Source organism: Macrobrachium nipponense, chromosome 33, assembly GCF_015104395.2.
Source record: "Macrobrachium nipponense isolate FS-2020 chromosome 33, ASM1510439v2, whole genome shotgun sequence".
Taxonomy (NCBI): Eukaryota; Metazoa; Arthropoda; class Malacostraca; order Decapoda; family Palaemonidae; genus Macrobrachium; species Macrobrachium nipponense.
In genome coordinates this window covers 52,517,008-52,533,365 of record NC_087219.1, presented here as the reverse complement: position 1 = coordinate 52,533,365, position 16,358 = coordinate 52,517,008, and the positions used below count along the sequence as shown (strand labels likewise).

The following is a 16,358-nucleotide window of genomic DNA, read 5'->3' as shown; positions in this document are numbered from 1 at the left end:
TTGTATTGTGTTTTGACTATTCTTGATACTTTACATATTTGTGTTTTGACTATTCTTGATACTTTACACATGAAGAAAACTAAATTAAAAATAAATTGCAGAAGATTTAAAGTTTTAGTTGGTTATAAGGAACAGTAGGCATGCAGTGTGTACATGATTATGGGTTTACTGAAGCATTACAAAGTAACTACATACTAAGAATTTTTGTAGAATTTTATTGTTCCAATACTCCTTCCAAACATTGGAAGGAGGGTTTTATTGTTAAATAAGTAGTTGAAAATTACCTTTGCCATTTAACAATGCTTGGGTATTACTTGACCTAGTTTGATGGGACATTTCTAAAGTTTTTTTTTTATTTTTTTTATTTTTTTATTTTTTTATTTATTTAATTTTTTTTGTTAGAAATTTACAGTTTGTTGATGTATTGCAGGTCTTGGCAGTATCCCAACGTACCTGAATTCTTCGGTGATGATCAATAAGGTCTCTCATTCTCCGGAAAAATTATCTGCCCTCCGACAGGAAGATTCTACTGACAAAGGTGTTAGAAAAGTAGACATTCACAAGCATACTGTGTGTACAGATTTGGCAAGCTTAAAAGCAAACTCAGATATTACTATTCACAGTGTGACAAAGAATGAAACTCTTAGTTTAGGTAAAACTAGTGATGGTGATAGTAGAAGTTCTTGTAAATCTAAAAGTGAAGTTACGAAGATAGGGAGAGTGACTCATTTAGATGTGAATGATAGAAAAGCTTTGCAAGAGGCACTGAAAAGCTCACAGAGCTCAACGAAAAGGAATGATACTCATTCAAGTAGCATGCATGACCTTTTGAGACGTTTTAACAGTTCAACTACAGTGCCTGTCTCTTCTCAGTCTGAGAGTACAAACAGCACCTCTGGTGTCAAGGTGGGACCCAAAGCCACTGACACATCAGAAAAGGTGAAACAAGAGGTTAAGTGTGAAGAGAAAAGTGAGAGCAAAGAGTCGCACACAACAAATGTTATTTCAAGCAGCTGTGATACTAGTGTTAAACAGGAACCAGAACAGACTAATACTAATAATAAAAGTTTGGAGCAAGTTAAGGCCCCAGATTTTCCAGGAAATGTCGTTTTAACCAAAAGTGAAGTTGAGAGTCCTGATGGCACTCCTAAAGGGGAGCATGGGAGTGGGCAAGGGGGAGAAGACTCTGGTATTGAATCTATGGATGCCCTGTCTGAGAAAAGTCCAAATCAGAGTGATCAGAGCCCAAGTAGAAGGGATGAGAAGGAATGTGAGCCATTTTCTGAGAAGAACAGTGATAGAGCAGTAGGAGCTAAGGGTGAGACAAAGTCCAGTGCTACTACTAACTCAAGTGGAAGTGTTACTCGAGAACCAAAAGTAAGCTTGAAAGTCGAGGTAAAATTGGAAAATATAGATGAGAAAGATGGTGTCAGGAGAGGTTCTGGTGATAAAGGTAGCAATTCTAAATGTTCCTCACTCACCAGTGAATCTCACGGTGAAATGGACACCAAAGGATCTGCTAGTAGAGAAGCAGTTGCCGACTCAAAGCTGTTGCCATCACCTGAATCCAGTGAACAACTCCCCATAAAAATAGAAACCAGTTATGCATCTGACACAGTGTTGCCAGGTGTTTCAGAAGTTAAAAGTGATTCAGGTGTAAAAAGCGAGGCCATCGTGAAAAATGAACCCATGGTAAAAAGTGAACTTGTGAAAAGTGAACTGGTGGTGAAAACAGAGTTAGTTGACTATGTGCCCCTGAGCACAGCATCTCCAGTGCCCAAAGTCTCTGAGACTGTTGTGACTTCATTTTCTACTCCCCATTCTTGTTCAACATCCACTCCTACCACTTCCATTTCAGTATCAGAATCAACCCTAATACCTACAGACACTTGTACGTCATCATCATCGTCTGTATCTCTGCATGCATCTGCATGCTCAAGTACATTGTCATTATCATCGCAACAAAGCACAGCCTCTCTTAGGCTAACCCCATCATCAGTAGGTTTATCATCAGTTTTTCCTTCTTATGGTACTGTAAATTCATCCACTGTAACCTCTCACAGTTACACCAGCACTAACACCAACCTAAAAACTGTCAGTGGTTCCACTTCGCCTACACCAAGTGTGATAGTCCCCACCCTAAATGTTTCATCTTCATCTCCAGCATCTCCTGCATCAACTAGTCATATTTCGTCCTGTAGTCATGATACTCATAGTTACATTTCAGCAAGCACTGCACATACCCCAGGTACTTTAACTTGTGCCACCACTCACACCACGCATATGCGATCACTCTCTCCTGTCACAACATTTCCAAGTGTGCCTGATGGTCCAAAGATTACCACAACAGTTTCTGCTGTCCTGTCCAAACCATCTCTTCTGGCGCTCACGTTAACAAGACCACAGAACAGCAGTGCTCCGTCACAATGCTCAGCCTCATTAACTGAAACTTCAGTTGATAAAATGGCAGGCTTTCCAACTCCCTCAGATTTCAGTAGCAGTTTCTCATCCTCTGCTGTGTGCTGTCACCAAGCAACTCTAACCAGCACAAGTGTGACAACATCAAGCACAAGTCCGAAGGTGGTTACTCTGAAGCCCAGCACAAGCCAGGGGCAAGTTAATACCTCCCTTAATCTTCCTCCAGGGACAACTTTTCGGTTAGTGGCCCTACCAGGTAGCAGTGCCATGGCTTCCACCACCAGTCCCATGAAGGTAGTTGTGTCTCCAGTGAAAAGCCAGATCAGTCAACAGGTGACTTCAGGAATTGGAGGCATGACAGTGGTGACAGTGAAGCCGGTTGCTATGGCAACAGGTGGGGCCAAGAACAGCCACCTTTTACAGACACTCTCAGTAAGTAAGACTGAGGAATCTAGTCCTCCTTCTCTCCTCAAGGCTCACTTAACTGCTCCAACTCTCACCACAGCAGCTCAGGCCATGGCTACCTCTGTTACTAACTCTGCATCTACACCCATTGTCTCCAGCACAATGGCAAATGGTGATGATACGGAAGACCTTGACTTTGTTGGTTTTTCTAGCACACCTCAGGTAAAGTTGTTGCAACCAAGTGAGTTGAAACGTGAAATCTTGAAGCCTGAGGACTTGAATGACAGACCAGAAAGTTGTAAAAGTCCAGAAGTACTTTCACCTACTGGAGAAGAACCCACACCTATGAGAGTACATCCTCCTCTATATACTTATGGAAACAGAGAAAGGAAAAAAGATGTTGAGTCTGATGCTGAAGAGAAAGATAAAGATGAAGTGAAAACTGTATCAGAATGTGAAGGAGTTGCAGAGGTTAAATGCGATATTGCAGACTTTGAAAAAGAGAAAGATGAGTTAGGTAGTTTGAAAACTAAAGCCAAAGATAAAAAGTTTGATGCTTTGTCCATAGAAATACCCCCAGCAGATACAACTTTGCCAGATGACAAAAGACTAACTCGAAGCACTAGGCACAGTGCAAGACTAGCGAGTCCCAAGGTAAGCAGTCCCGGCGCTGAACTTAGTCCAAAGGTAGATAGAAAAAGTCCTGCATGTATGTTAACCATGGGAAAGCCAAGTCCGGTACCTGTCTTGCGACCTAGTGTCAGTCCAGCCACCAGAGGGACCAAGAGACGCAGACACGAATCTGAAAGTAGTAATGCCTCCAGTGTGAATGAGGACACTGCACTTGAGTTGTCAACAAAATCAACTCGAAGAAAACCATTTGAAAAAGCTGTGGGTGAAAAGGAGGAATGCCCAAAGGGAAAATCAACAAGACCTCGGGAAGGAGATGCTGAGTCCAAACTTATTAAAGGTATGCTATGCTTTTTTTTTTTAATTTATAGTACAGTTTAAACAGACATGAATTAGGGGAAATTTTACTGCAGTTCCAATTATATATAGTGAATTAACGATAGTTTTTCTGGAAGAGGGGATGGGTGAGGAGGTGTATACATTGCTTGAATCTTCCCTTACCATTGTAGCTTCTTGTTACTTGAAGCAAGTATTGTGTTTTGTGGAGGCTTTAGGAATAAACAATCTCAGAAGGTGTTGTAACTTTTGTACTATTTTCTCTAATACTGTACATTTTTTGCTTATTTTTCCAGGTGCATCTTATTCATTTTGTAAATTAAAGTCTTCAGGTAGTAGGACTTAAGATTGTAAATAGTGAAGTTGTTAAAGTTGACTGAAAAGACAGTAAAAAAAAAAAAATTTAAACTGATATTTGACTCTAGGATTTAAGCAAAACTTGAACTGCAAGTTATGCTTTAATCTTGATCATTATCGCAGCTTATCCAGCATGGAAAGGGGAATACGTACTTAACGTCAGGAAGTAGCGCAGCACATTGATATAATTTGTAATTGGCGTAGCTCTTGTTGGGATAGTGTTTTATTGATGTTTTTATCTTATGACAAGCCACATGTGACTGGTTTCATTTAGCTGTAAATTAGTACATGATAAATATGCAAGTCCACCATGCAACCTTTGATAATGTGATTTATAGTGCCATTTTGCAGAATCTGAGGCCTTTATCTGAGATATTGTTTTCTAAAGCTGATCATAGTATACTAGTTTGGCCACAGAAATTTTGTCTACCTTATACCTTGAGACTTACGGATAATTCACTTGTACACTAGGCCAGAGAGAGCAATTGTAAGATGCATCCAGTTGAATCTAAAACAAGTAAATACAATAATAGTACAGAATGACAGGCAGTACAGAATGACAGGCAGTTATAAATATGCAATAAAATAACAGTAAAGGAGTTGAATCTCAAATATTTAGAACAAAAGATGTACAGTATAAGTTTTTTTTTTTTGTTGGAATGAAAATAGTGATTATTCACAAACTTAGTACAATTTTTATTGCTAAATGGGCATGATTCTTATAGTATTGAACAGTTTTTGTCAGTTCGAGAATTAAGCTATAGGTAGGAGGAATGCTAAAAGTAAGATGACCTAGGCTTATAAATGTTTCAGTTTAAAAAAAACAAAAAAATTTTTTTTTTACTTTATTTTATTTATTTATTTTTTTTACAAATAAAATACATGAAAGTTTCTTTACAATAGACCAAATATAGTTATACTTTGTGCTTTGAGTGTATTATTGAATTGTGTTCAGTTTTCTTCAAGGTAGTGAAAGGTATGTTTGCTCACTTTTCGGAAATAATTTTGAGAGAATTTTTTTTTATTATTTTGTGATACCCATGAAACTTTGATTGATAGAAAGCTGTTTTTTAGCAGAAAAAGTATTTTTTTTCATAAAAGAAACATCCCCAGAAATTTAAAAAATAATCAGATAAAATGTGCTCCCAGCTTGGTTTCCTCTTGGGTGATTAACATTTGTGAATTTCTTCTACAATGACGACTTGCATTTTGTTCCAATTTCTTATGCCTTTTCAGTTTCATAGTGCATATAATTTATATATATATAATTTCACTTATGATAACAAATTTTGTATGAAGATTGTTATTCATTTGTAATTGTCTGTCTATTTATTTGTATATAGCATGATGACTTAAATACTATATATATATTTTTTTTAATTGAAAAATAAGTAAATAAACACAAAATTGTATAAAAAAATTGGCTTAATACATGTGTGGTCAATAGGAATGGGAAATTTGGTGAGTTATTCTGATCTCACATTTTCCTTGATGCTGTCACTAGAGAAAGCAATGATATTTTAGTGGGTAATGCGAGTACTAGATAAATTTTTATTTACTATAATTTGTCGCTCACAGGTCAATGAAAGCAATGAATAAAATTGTCAATTAACCCATCTAGAAATGTTTATGAGCAGTAACATTTCGATAACCTGACAAGTGAGTCACATTTTCAGATTTTGATAGATTCTTTTATGAATCTTGAGTCATCTGCATTTACCAACTTTCACGGGCCTCCTTTTCATCACCAATACATTTTCTAGTATAGGAGCTATGATTATCTGTAGAATAATGGAGAGACTGAATATTTGGGCTGCTGCTAGTTACCATTACACCTTCTGGAAAGAGGGGAACTTATATATTTTATTTAAAAGCATAAATTTTTCTCAAGATATGTTGGCTGGATGGTATATTTTCTCAGCCTTTGAAGTTTAGGTGTAGTTAAAGGTGGTACACATTTACCCCTAAGAATTATGATTTGGTGGAAGAGGTTATTTAATGATGTGTTCTGTGACAAAACATTTTAATGATTGTCTGCTGAAAAACCTTTCTAATGGTTTTTACTACTTTACAGATGACGACGAAAGCTCAGAGGATGAGTCTCTTGAAGGAGGAAGTGTAAAGAAACGGAATCCTTCAGCTGCATCAACATCAACCAATGAAGATGATGATGATTCAAGGTATAGTAATATTTGAATGATTTTTATTTGTGTAAATTTATTCAGAACTATGTATGCAAAGCTTAAATTTTGAGAACCTCTATTGAGGTTATTTAGGTACTATTATTATTATAATAAGTAAGTTTTCACTTGTATGGCCACAACTTCATTTATCACAAGTGTATGTCTGTATATAAGTAAGTAAATGTAAGTTAAATAGAAAGAAACAAGAAGTAAGAATTACATTATTCCAGTCATGTATTGAAATTTGGCTACAGAAATGTTATGTACAGGAAAATAAAAGCCATCAAGTAACCCCTTAATACATGTGAACCTGAGCTAAGGTCCAGGTAGTGGGCCAGTACTCTCCCTCACCTCATATATCTTCATTACTTTTCACAAAGTGAAAATAATAGTTATATTTAGATAGTGAAAAGGATAGTTAGAATAAAATCAGGAAGAGCAATAAATGTCAATTACTGGATGAGGAGATGCTTGTTAATATACATAATACTAATTCTTTCTGTGTTTATCACTCTTTCTGGTATTAATAAACACTACCTTAATTTATCTAGCCCTGAATCCCCAAAAACCGTGCCAAAATTTACCACATTAGCAACCCTGTTACCTTTATTCTGTCCGCCAGTTGGCAACACTGACAGTTACAAAACCTTCACTTGAAAATCAGTTGTTAACGAGCCCCCGTGCTGTTTACATCATGGCCGCTCTTTATAAATTTCAGAAACCTTTTGCGCTGTTAAAGCTCTCATTATTTGTTAATGTAGCTTTATTTTTATTTACCATTTATGAAATCCATAAAATAAGTGAATTACCTTTTATTTCTTCATTGTGGATTGTATTTTACTTTGACAAACTTTTGTGCAACTGGATTGGTCTGTGACCAGTTCAGTGGATATCCAAGATGGTTCGACTCTTCCTTCTGCTAGCAACATCAGGAATTGCCTGGTTTGTGGGACAAGGATGAGTAGCAGGGAGTATGACCCCCATGACATTTGTAACTTTTGTTGTGGACAGGTTTGTGACTTGAGACTTCTCTTCAAAAACACTTTTCCTTGTCTCTCTGATGAGAGCCAAGAGGTGGGTGAACTACAAGCGCACACTTTTCTTGTAGCCAGATCTGGACAAGACATGATTTTGTCTTACCTTCCCGAATTTGTTGCAAAGACCTAATCGTCTGATAATCCCGTTCCCAGGTCTTTCTTTTGTTCTGAAGTCGCCAATCGACTGTCAGTAATTTGAATGAGGAATTGGTTCTTTGTCCTGTAAGGGTCTCTCATGCTACTTAATCACACGAAGAACATTCAGGGTTGTCCCTGTCATCTGTTTGTTTCACTCCGAAATGTCAAGAGACCTATGTCGAAGAATGGTGTATCCATTTTCCTCAAGAGATCTTAGTTTTAAAACTGGTGGTTCGGTTGCCCGTGAAGGCCAGGCGCCGAGAGCACACAATATTAGAGCAGTCACCACTTTGGTAGCTTTTATGAAGAACGTCTCTGTCACCAAGGTGCTTGAGGCGGTGACTTGGCATTCTAATTCTGTTTTTGCATCTTTTTATTTAAGAGATTTATCTAGTTCTAGGTGACCTTCGTTGTTTGGGTCCATTGGTGACGGCAGGACAAGTCATCAGACAGGTGAATTAGGTAGTCTTCCTGTTTTACGTATGGTCGCTACCCGTATTTTATTTTTTGTTGTATTCTTCTTCTTCTTCTTCTTCTTCTTCTTCTTCTTCTTCTTCTTCTTCTTCTTCTTCTTCTTCTTCTAAGTTCCACGCTGGACGAGTGGTTTTCGAGCTGGGCTGCCAATCCGGTGGTCCCAGGTTCGATTCCCGTCTCGGTCAACGCGGAATCAGAGAAATTTATTTCTGGTGATAGAAGTTCATTTCTCGATATAGTGTGGTTCGGATCCCACAATAAGCTGTAGGTCCCGTTGCTAGGTAACCAATAGGTTCCTAGCCACGTAAAAATATCTAATCCTTCGGGCCAGCCCTAGGAGAGCTGTTAATCAGCTCAGTGGTCTGGTAAAACTAAGATATACTTTACTTTTCTTCTTCTTCTTCTTCTTTTTTTTTTTTTTTTTTTTTGCATTATAACTTTTTTGGGCAGGTTTTGGTTTAGTTATAATGGGAATTAGGCAGTTAGGTATTTCCATTGTCAGTGTGATATTGGACTAGTCACTGGGTTGTCGCCAGCAGTCAATTCTGACTTGGGACTAGCCACTGGTTCGCCTATCCTGATGACTCGCGCTTCTTCCATTCTGTCTGGACATGGAATTAGTCAATGGGTTGTCTGCTGCCGTCTGGCGACTTGTTTGCCATCTACTTTTTGTCTCTCCTTTTTCTCGTAGTCAGACACTTGCATGAGATCAGGCAACATTCAGTAGCTCTTGAGTTTATTTTTGACAAAATTGGTTGTATTGTTACACCCCCTGATGATCGCTTAACATGAGACTAGTTTGGACTGTTAGGCACTCATCCTCCGGGACTGAGTTGCCTTTCGCTCTGTGCTGCTTTACTCCTGGCACCAGAAAAGCTCAAGTCAGGAGTCACTCATGAGACGATATCGCTGCTGGTGATGTTGGGTTGCATTGATACACCCCAATGTTTGCTTAGCATTGAATGGATGAGACAGTCCTTTGGGAAAGAGTTGCCAATAACCCATTCTTCTCTCTCTCTTGGCACTAGACAGCACGAGTAAGGAGTTGCTTATGAGACATTTTTGCTGTCACTGACGGGTTGTGTTACATTCCCAATGTTCGCTTAATATTGAAGCTCTCAGGCGATTCAAGCGCTAATCTTTCAAGACAGAATCTTCAATTTTCCTGTGCTCCTCTCCCTCAGTGCCAAACATTTGTTATGTTAGAGAGCAGTTGTTGCCGGTGGTTTTAGTGCTTGATGAAGTCATCAGGGATGTAGCCTTTCTGTCCCCGATGTTGTCTGACTTGTCACCTGGTTGGTCACCTAATTTTTGTACAGATGGATTGACTATGCACTTACTCCTTGTCCTTTATTACCGCAGTTCGTCTGCATTACGGTAGGAGACTTAGAGTTATTAGTATCTTAGACTTAGGGTTGAGTTATTAACTTAACATATGGTTTATATTTCTTTGTTGTTTTTGATTATATATTGTATAATTGTTATGGTTATTTTATGCATTGTTGAAATATGGTGGGTGTCCTATATATGGACAGCATGTGGTAGATTCTAGAAGGTGTCTGTTGATGTATTTAAGTTGTGTTGTGACGTCATAGGCTGTGACGTCATAGACAAGATGGCGGCGGCGTCGGCAGGATGTAAACAATAACACGGTGCAGTAGAAAGCACGTGTTTGTGGTGTGTGGTTGGTATGGGAGAGCTCTCTGTCTGGTAGGAGTTTTTTGGGTCGTAAGTCTTGTGGTGCTGTTGTTCTAAGGTGATTTCTGGAGTATACTGGAGTTTGAGAAAGCGTACAGGTGGGTAGATTATTCTTGAAATAAAGGGGTTAGGCTAGGCTAAAATTCAAACTGGTAGCAGAGCGTGGTTGATCAAAGATGCCTTGATCCGACAGTGAACAAAGGGAGACTACTAGATGGAGAAGGGAATGTCCTAGGTTTAGCGGGATACAAGAAGAATACAAAGAATGGAAAGGTCAAGCCGAAGATTGGCTATTGTTGTATGGAGAAGATACAAAATACCCGGCGATAGAAATGAGAATGAGCTTAAAAGGGAAAGCCCGAGAGCTAGTGGAAGCATTAGATAAAGATAAACTTACTGGTACAGAGGGTCCAAAGTTAATCCTAGAGAAACTAGATAAAGCCTATCTAAAAGACTCGGTAATGGAGAATTACGGCAGAATAAAAAGATACCTTCTAATAAGAAGAGAATCTAGTGAAAATATGGCGGACTATTTAATTAGATACGAGAAGGCAGCATCTGAGTGTGAAAGAGCAATGGGGAAAGGCGCGCTTGAAGGGGATGTCAAGGGGTATCATGTAATAGAGCAAGCAAATCTCACGGAAAATAAAAAACAAATGGTATTATCGGCTTGTGGGCAAGAAAAGCTAGAGTACGGAACAGTGTCGCAAACAATGAAAAGACTATTTGAGGATTAGGACTAAAGAGGAACGGGAATGGTGGGGTTCGTCAGAAGGCAATGCCAGTTCTGGGAGAGGGAGGGAAAACCAAAGATATCGGGGAAGATGGAACCGAGGAAGGGGTGGTAGAAATCCTATAAACAAAGAAGGGAAGGTAACAGTATGTGCAATATGCAGCTCAAAATGGCATTGGGCTAGGGATTGTCCTCAGAATTTTCATAATAGGAAGAAAACTGAAACAAGACTAGAAGAAAATAAGCTGAAAACAGAAACTGGGACAGAAGAAGAAGAGGTTTATGTAGGAGAAGTTAATAAAATAGTGGAAGCATCATGGGAGGTGGTTGATGCAATTTTGGACACAGGGTGTAAATCAACAGTTTGCAGGGAATTGTGACTAGCACGTATTGTCATGGATTTGAGTCAGGAAGAGTTGAGGAGAATGAGGGACACTAGGACAGAGTCTAATAAAGTGTTTAATTTTGGTGAGACATCTTATAAGTCCAGAGGAATAATAGAAATACCTGTGATACTAAAAAACAGAAAGTTTTATTTGAAGACGGAAATTCTGCAAGGTGATATACCCTGGCTGATAGGTAAGCAAACCATGAGTAAAATGGGTATGACCCTAAATTTGAAAGAAAATTGTGTCATAATAGAAGTATTAGGGGGAATGAAAGTAGAGTTAAGAGAAGACGAACAGGGTCATTTAAGAGTACCTATAAGGAGGAGGAAGGTAGAAGAATTATTACTGGAGGGTTGGAAGGGAAAGAATCCGAGGGAAATTAAGAACACAATGAAGAAATTACATTTACAGTTTGGTCATGGCAGTGGAGATAAAATATGGAAGCTAACAGAGGAAGCACAATGGAGTAATGGGTTAATTGAAAAAGAAAAAGAGGAAATAAGAAAGTTACTTACGGAACTGATTGAAAATTGTGATGTTTGTAAAAGATACAAAAGAAACCCCGCCAAACCAGTAGTAGGCTTTTCTTGGAGTAAAACGTTTAATGAAGTCGTAGTGATGGATGTGGGAGAGATATAAGAGAGAAAGTTCTTGGTAATAGTGGATATGGCAACGAGGTATTGTCAGGCCTGTTGGATAAAAGATGAGAAACCAGAAACTATAATAAAGATACTTTTTGAGTGCTGGTTTGCTATATTTGGAGCGCCCTCCAAAATATTGTCAGATAATGGGGGAGAATTTCAAAATGAAAAAAGTAAGGAGGATGGCAGAAAAATGGAATATTAAAGTATTAGCCACAGCATCAGAATCTCCGTGGAGCAATGGATTATGTGAAAAGACCGTAGGCATGATCAAGGGAAGTGTAAGGAAGATGATGGAGGAAGAGGAAGTAGATTGGTCCATAGCTTTGAAATGGGTAGTGAGTGCTAGGAACTGTTTAATGAATAATGGGGGTTTCTCTCCCAACCAATTAGTATTTGGAAAAAACCCTTCACTGCCTAACCTAATGGGAGAAGAAAGTTCAAGTCCTGCAAGCAGAGAAAAAGGGATGGAAGAGGGTATGGTAAGGGACACACTGAATGCAATGCACAAGGCCAGAGAAGCATTATTAAAAAATGAGTCTTGTAATAAAATAAGAATAGCGCTAAACAAAAACATCAGAGAACATAAATTTGAAGAAGCAGTGGTAGGAGATGAGGTATTCTATAAGAGGGAAAATGAAAATGAATGGAGAGGACCTGCTCAGGTAGTGGGAGTATCGGGTAAAACAATAATAGTCAAACATGGGGATTCTTTAAGAGAAGTAGCTAGGATACATGTGACAAGGATTCAACGACGATCACCAGATATCGGCTAGAATAGATAAATCCCATGGGGTGAAAGGTAGATCAGATGGCCCAAATGAAGGGAAAGTAGATTGGCTAGAAGGAGAGGAGATAATAGGTGAGAGAAGGAATGCAGACACAGAAGAGACTATAGAAAGAGAGTGATAGAGGAAACAGTGGAGATAACGGGCAAAGTGGGTCAATAGAAGGCGAGTTAATGGAAGAGATACCAAAATTCAAAAAGGGAAATAGAGTTAGAGCTATAAACAATGATACAGGACAAGTAGAAGAATGGTCTATATTAGGCCTTGCAGGAAAAAAAAAAAGATCAAGCCAAGCATGGGTTGATTCGTACAATGTACAAGACTCACAGTCAGGTGACAAAGGATGGGTTAACTTGAGGGATTATAGTCAGGTAGAAAAAATTGAAGATGAAGAGGAGGTGTTGCTGGGATTTGAAAATAGAAGAGTAATGGAAGCTAAAGAAAAAGAACTTCAAAGTTGGAGAGATAACCAGGTATATGAGGAGGTAAATGATGTTGGACAAAAAGCTATATCTACAAGATGGATAGTAACTGAAAAGATAAAAAGGGGGGAAAGGATATTTAAAGCAAGATTGGTAGCTAGAGGGTTTGAAGAAGAAATGGCAGAGTGGGAAAAGGATGCTCCCACATGCAATGCTGAAATTTTAAAATTCTGTCTAACTATAATAAAGGTGAAAAATTGGAATTGTTATACATTGGATGTCAAAACTGCATATTTACAAGGTGACGAGATACAAAGAGAAGTGTATTTGAAGCCACCAAGGGAAGATTGTTGGAGGGGATTATGGAAGTTGAAGAAAACCGTCTATGGGCTCAAGGATGCAGCAAAAGCATGGTATTGTAAAGTGGTGAAAGTAGTGAAGGAGCTTCAAGGTGAGAGAAGTAGACTAGAACCTAATATATTCTTTTGGAAAAAGGACAATAATTGGAAGGCAATTTTGTGTACACACGTAGATGATATTTGCTACGGAGGAACTGAAGGATTCTTAAAGGAAACGATTGGGAGATTGAAAAGGAAATTGCAAGTAGGAGAACAAGAGAGTAAAAGGTTCAAGTATATAGGAGTAGTAATAGAGCAGAAGGAGAATAGATTTTCCCTTAATCAGTGGCAGTATATAAATTCCATAAGAGAACCAGAGGCTAGAAGATATACGGGTAATAGAGTGCTAGAACAAAAGGAGTTAACAGAGTATAGATCAGTGGTAGGACAGCTGAATTGGGTATCACTACACACGATGCCAGAAATATCATATGATATTAGCGAATTAAGTAAAGTATTTAAAGAATGAACAACTCAGGATATGAAGAAACTTATTAAAATTGTGAGAAAAACTAAGAGCATGATGGGCGGAGTTACAATAAGTGAGATGGAAGAAGAAAGGGTTTATTGGGAAGCCTATGCAGACGCTTCATTTGGAAACATAGAAGATGGCCATACTCAACTGGGTTATATTATTTCCTTGACAGATGGGAAGAGGAGAAGTCCCATATGGTGGAAGTCTAGGAAATCCAGGAGAGTGGCAAAATCCACCATTGAGGCTGAAGCCCTAAGTGTTGGGGAAGCTGTAGAAGGATTGATATATTTCAAGCATTTGTGGGAAGAGGTAGTAGGAGGGAGAAATTTAGAAGCCTTGGTTAACACTGATAGTAAAACACTAATGACCGCCATCAAATCGAGCACTGGTGTAAGTAGCAAGAGATTAAAAATAGATATTGCTGCAATAAGGGAAACCATTGAATCCGGGGAAATAAAGGAGGTGAGATGGATAAAAGGAAAGGAGCAAGTGGCTGATGTATTAACTAAAGCAGGAGTTTCAGGGGAATGTATTAGAAATTATGTAGAGGGTAAAGAGTTGGAGGACGAAGGAAATTAAGAGGGGAATACTAGGTTAGGAAACAGTCGGAGGGGAGGGAGAAAGAGATAAGTGTGATTATATATTGTATAATTGTTATGGTTATTTTATGCATTGTTGAAATATGGTGGGTGTCCTATATATGGACAACATGTGGTAGATTCTAGAAGGTGTCTGTTGATGTATTTAAGTTGTGTTATGACGTCATAGACAAGATGGCGTCGGCAGGATGTAAACAATAACACGGTGCAGTAGAAAGCACGTGTTTGTGGTGTGTGGTTGGTATGGGAGAGCTCTCTGTCTGGTAGAAGTTTTTTGGGTCGTAAGTCTTGTGGTGCTGTTGTTCTAAGGTGATTTCTGGAGTATGCTGGAGTTGGAGAAAGCGTACAGGTGGGTAGATTATTCTTTTGTGTAAAGAAATAAAGGGGTTAGGCTAGGCTAAAATTCAAAGTTTTATGTCCTTTTATTAATTTCTTCTTTCTATTTCATTAATCGGATTATGTTGGTTCCTCATATTCTGCCCGAAAGGGAAATTTCATTCAGATTCCCTCCCTTTCAGTGTGGTTAATCAAGCTAGATAAATTATATTAAGGTAATGTTTATTAATAAAATTTTATGATAAATTAATATTAATAATACCTGTATAATTTATTAGTCCCACCCATCCTACCCCATGATCTGCCTATCTCAACTGATTTTTAAGGGAAGATTTTTTAACTCAAACGGCAGTGTTGCCAACTGGCGGACAGAATAGGAAGTAACAGGGTTGCCAGGATTTAGGGCTAGATAAATTATACAGGTAAATATTATTATATTAACCCTTAAACGCCGACTGGACGTATTTTACGTCGACATTTTTTGTCTCTCGGGTGCCGACTGGTCGTATTTTACGTCGACATACAAAAGTTTTTTTAAAAATTCGCGGGAAAATACTTATAGGCCTACCAGCCTAAAACTTTTGAATCACGCGCCTTGGGGGATGCTGGGAGTTCACGGATCAAGGTGTTGTTTTGTTTACAATCGTTACGCAGGCGCGCAAGCGCGAATTTCTTTGCTTGCCGCACTAAAAAGTATCTGTGACGCATCTCGGAAATTATTTCGTCACTTTGACATAATTTTTTTACCATTTTAAATTAGCCGTTACATGGAGTATTATATATGAAAATGTGCGCATTTTTATGTAGAACACAACAAAAAAATACTAATTGATTGTAGCTTTTATCAGTTTTGAGATTGATTTTCATATCAAATAACGATAAGTGCCAAAATTTTTTCAACCTTCGGTCAACTTTGACTCTACCTAATGGTCGAAAAAAACGCAATTGTAAGATAAAACTCTTATATTTTTAGTAATATTCAATCATTTACCTTAATTTTGCAACTAATTGGAAGTCTCTAGCACAATATTTCGATTTATGGTGAATTTATGAAAAAAACTTTTTCCTTACGTGCCGCCGCGGTAACTCTTTCCGAAAAAAAATCATACATGCGATTGTGTAATGTTTGCACCATTTTAAATTAGCCGTTACATAAAGTTTTTTTTATATATGAAAATGTGTGCATTTTTATGTAGAACACAACAAAAAAATACTAATGATTGTAGCTTTTATCAGTTTTGAGATATTTTCATATAAATAACGATAAGTGCCAAAATTTCAACCTTCGGTCAACTTTGACTCTACCTAATGGTCGAAAAACGCAATTGTAAGATAAAACTCTTATATTTTAGTAATATTCAATCATTTACCTTAATTTTGCAACTAATTGGAAGTCTCTAGCACAATATTTCGATTTATAGTGAATTTATGAAAAAACTTTTTCCTTACGTCCGCGCGGTAACTCTTCCGAAAAAAATCATACATGCGATTGTGGTAATGTTTGCACCATTTTAAATTAGCCGTTACATAAAGTTTTATATATGAAAATGTGCGCAATTTCATGCACAATACAACTAAAAACAACCCATGGTTGTAGCTTTTATCAATTTTGAAGTATTTTCATATAAAAAATAAGTGACAAATTTTCAACCTTTGGTCAACTTTTGACTCTACCGAAATGGTCGAAAAACGCAATTGTAAGCTAAAACACTTATGTTCTAGTAATATTGAAGCATTTACCTTCATTTTGCAACAAATTGGAAGTCTCTAGCACAATATTTTGATTTATGGTGAATTTATGAAAAAAATAACATTTTCTTTACGTCCGCGCGGTAACTCTTCCGAAAAAATCATACGTGCGATTGTGGTAATGTTTGCACCATTTTAAATTAGCCGTTACA

General features: G+C 37.9%; 1 protein-coding gene across 2 annotated transcripts in view; it reads left to right on the top strand.

Moving 5' to 3' along the window:
- Window positions 1-16,358, top strand: part of LOC135203191 (mucin-3B-like) — a 69,228-nt gene that overhangs the window by 36,917 nt on the left and 15,953 nt on the right. For both annotated transcript variants that reach the window (XM_064232915.1, XM_064232916.1), the window contains exons 5-6: window positions 431-3,793; window positions 6,221-6,326. In XM_064232915.1, coding sequence (XP_064088985.1) covers window positions 431-3,793; window positions 6,221-6,326 — 3,469 coding nt within the window. The remainder of the gene's footprint in view (window positions 1-430; window positions 3,794-6,220; window positions 6,327-16,358) is intronic.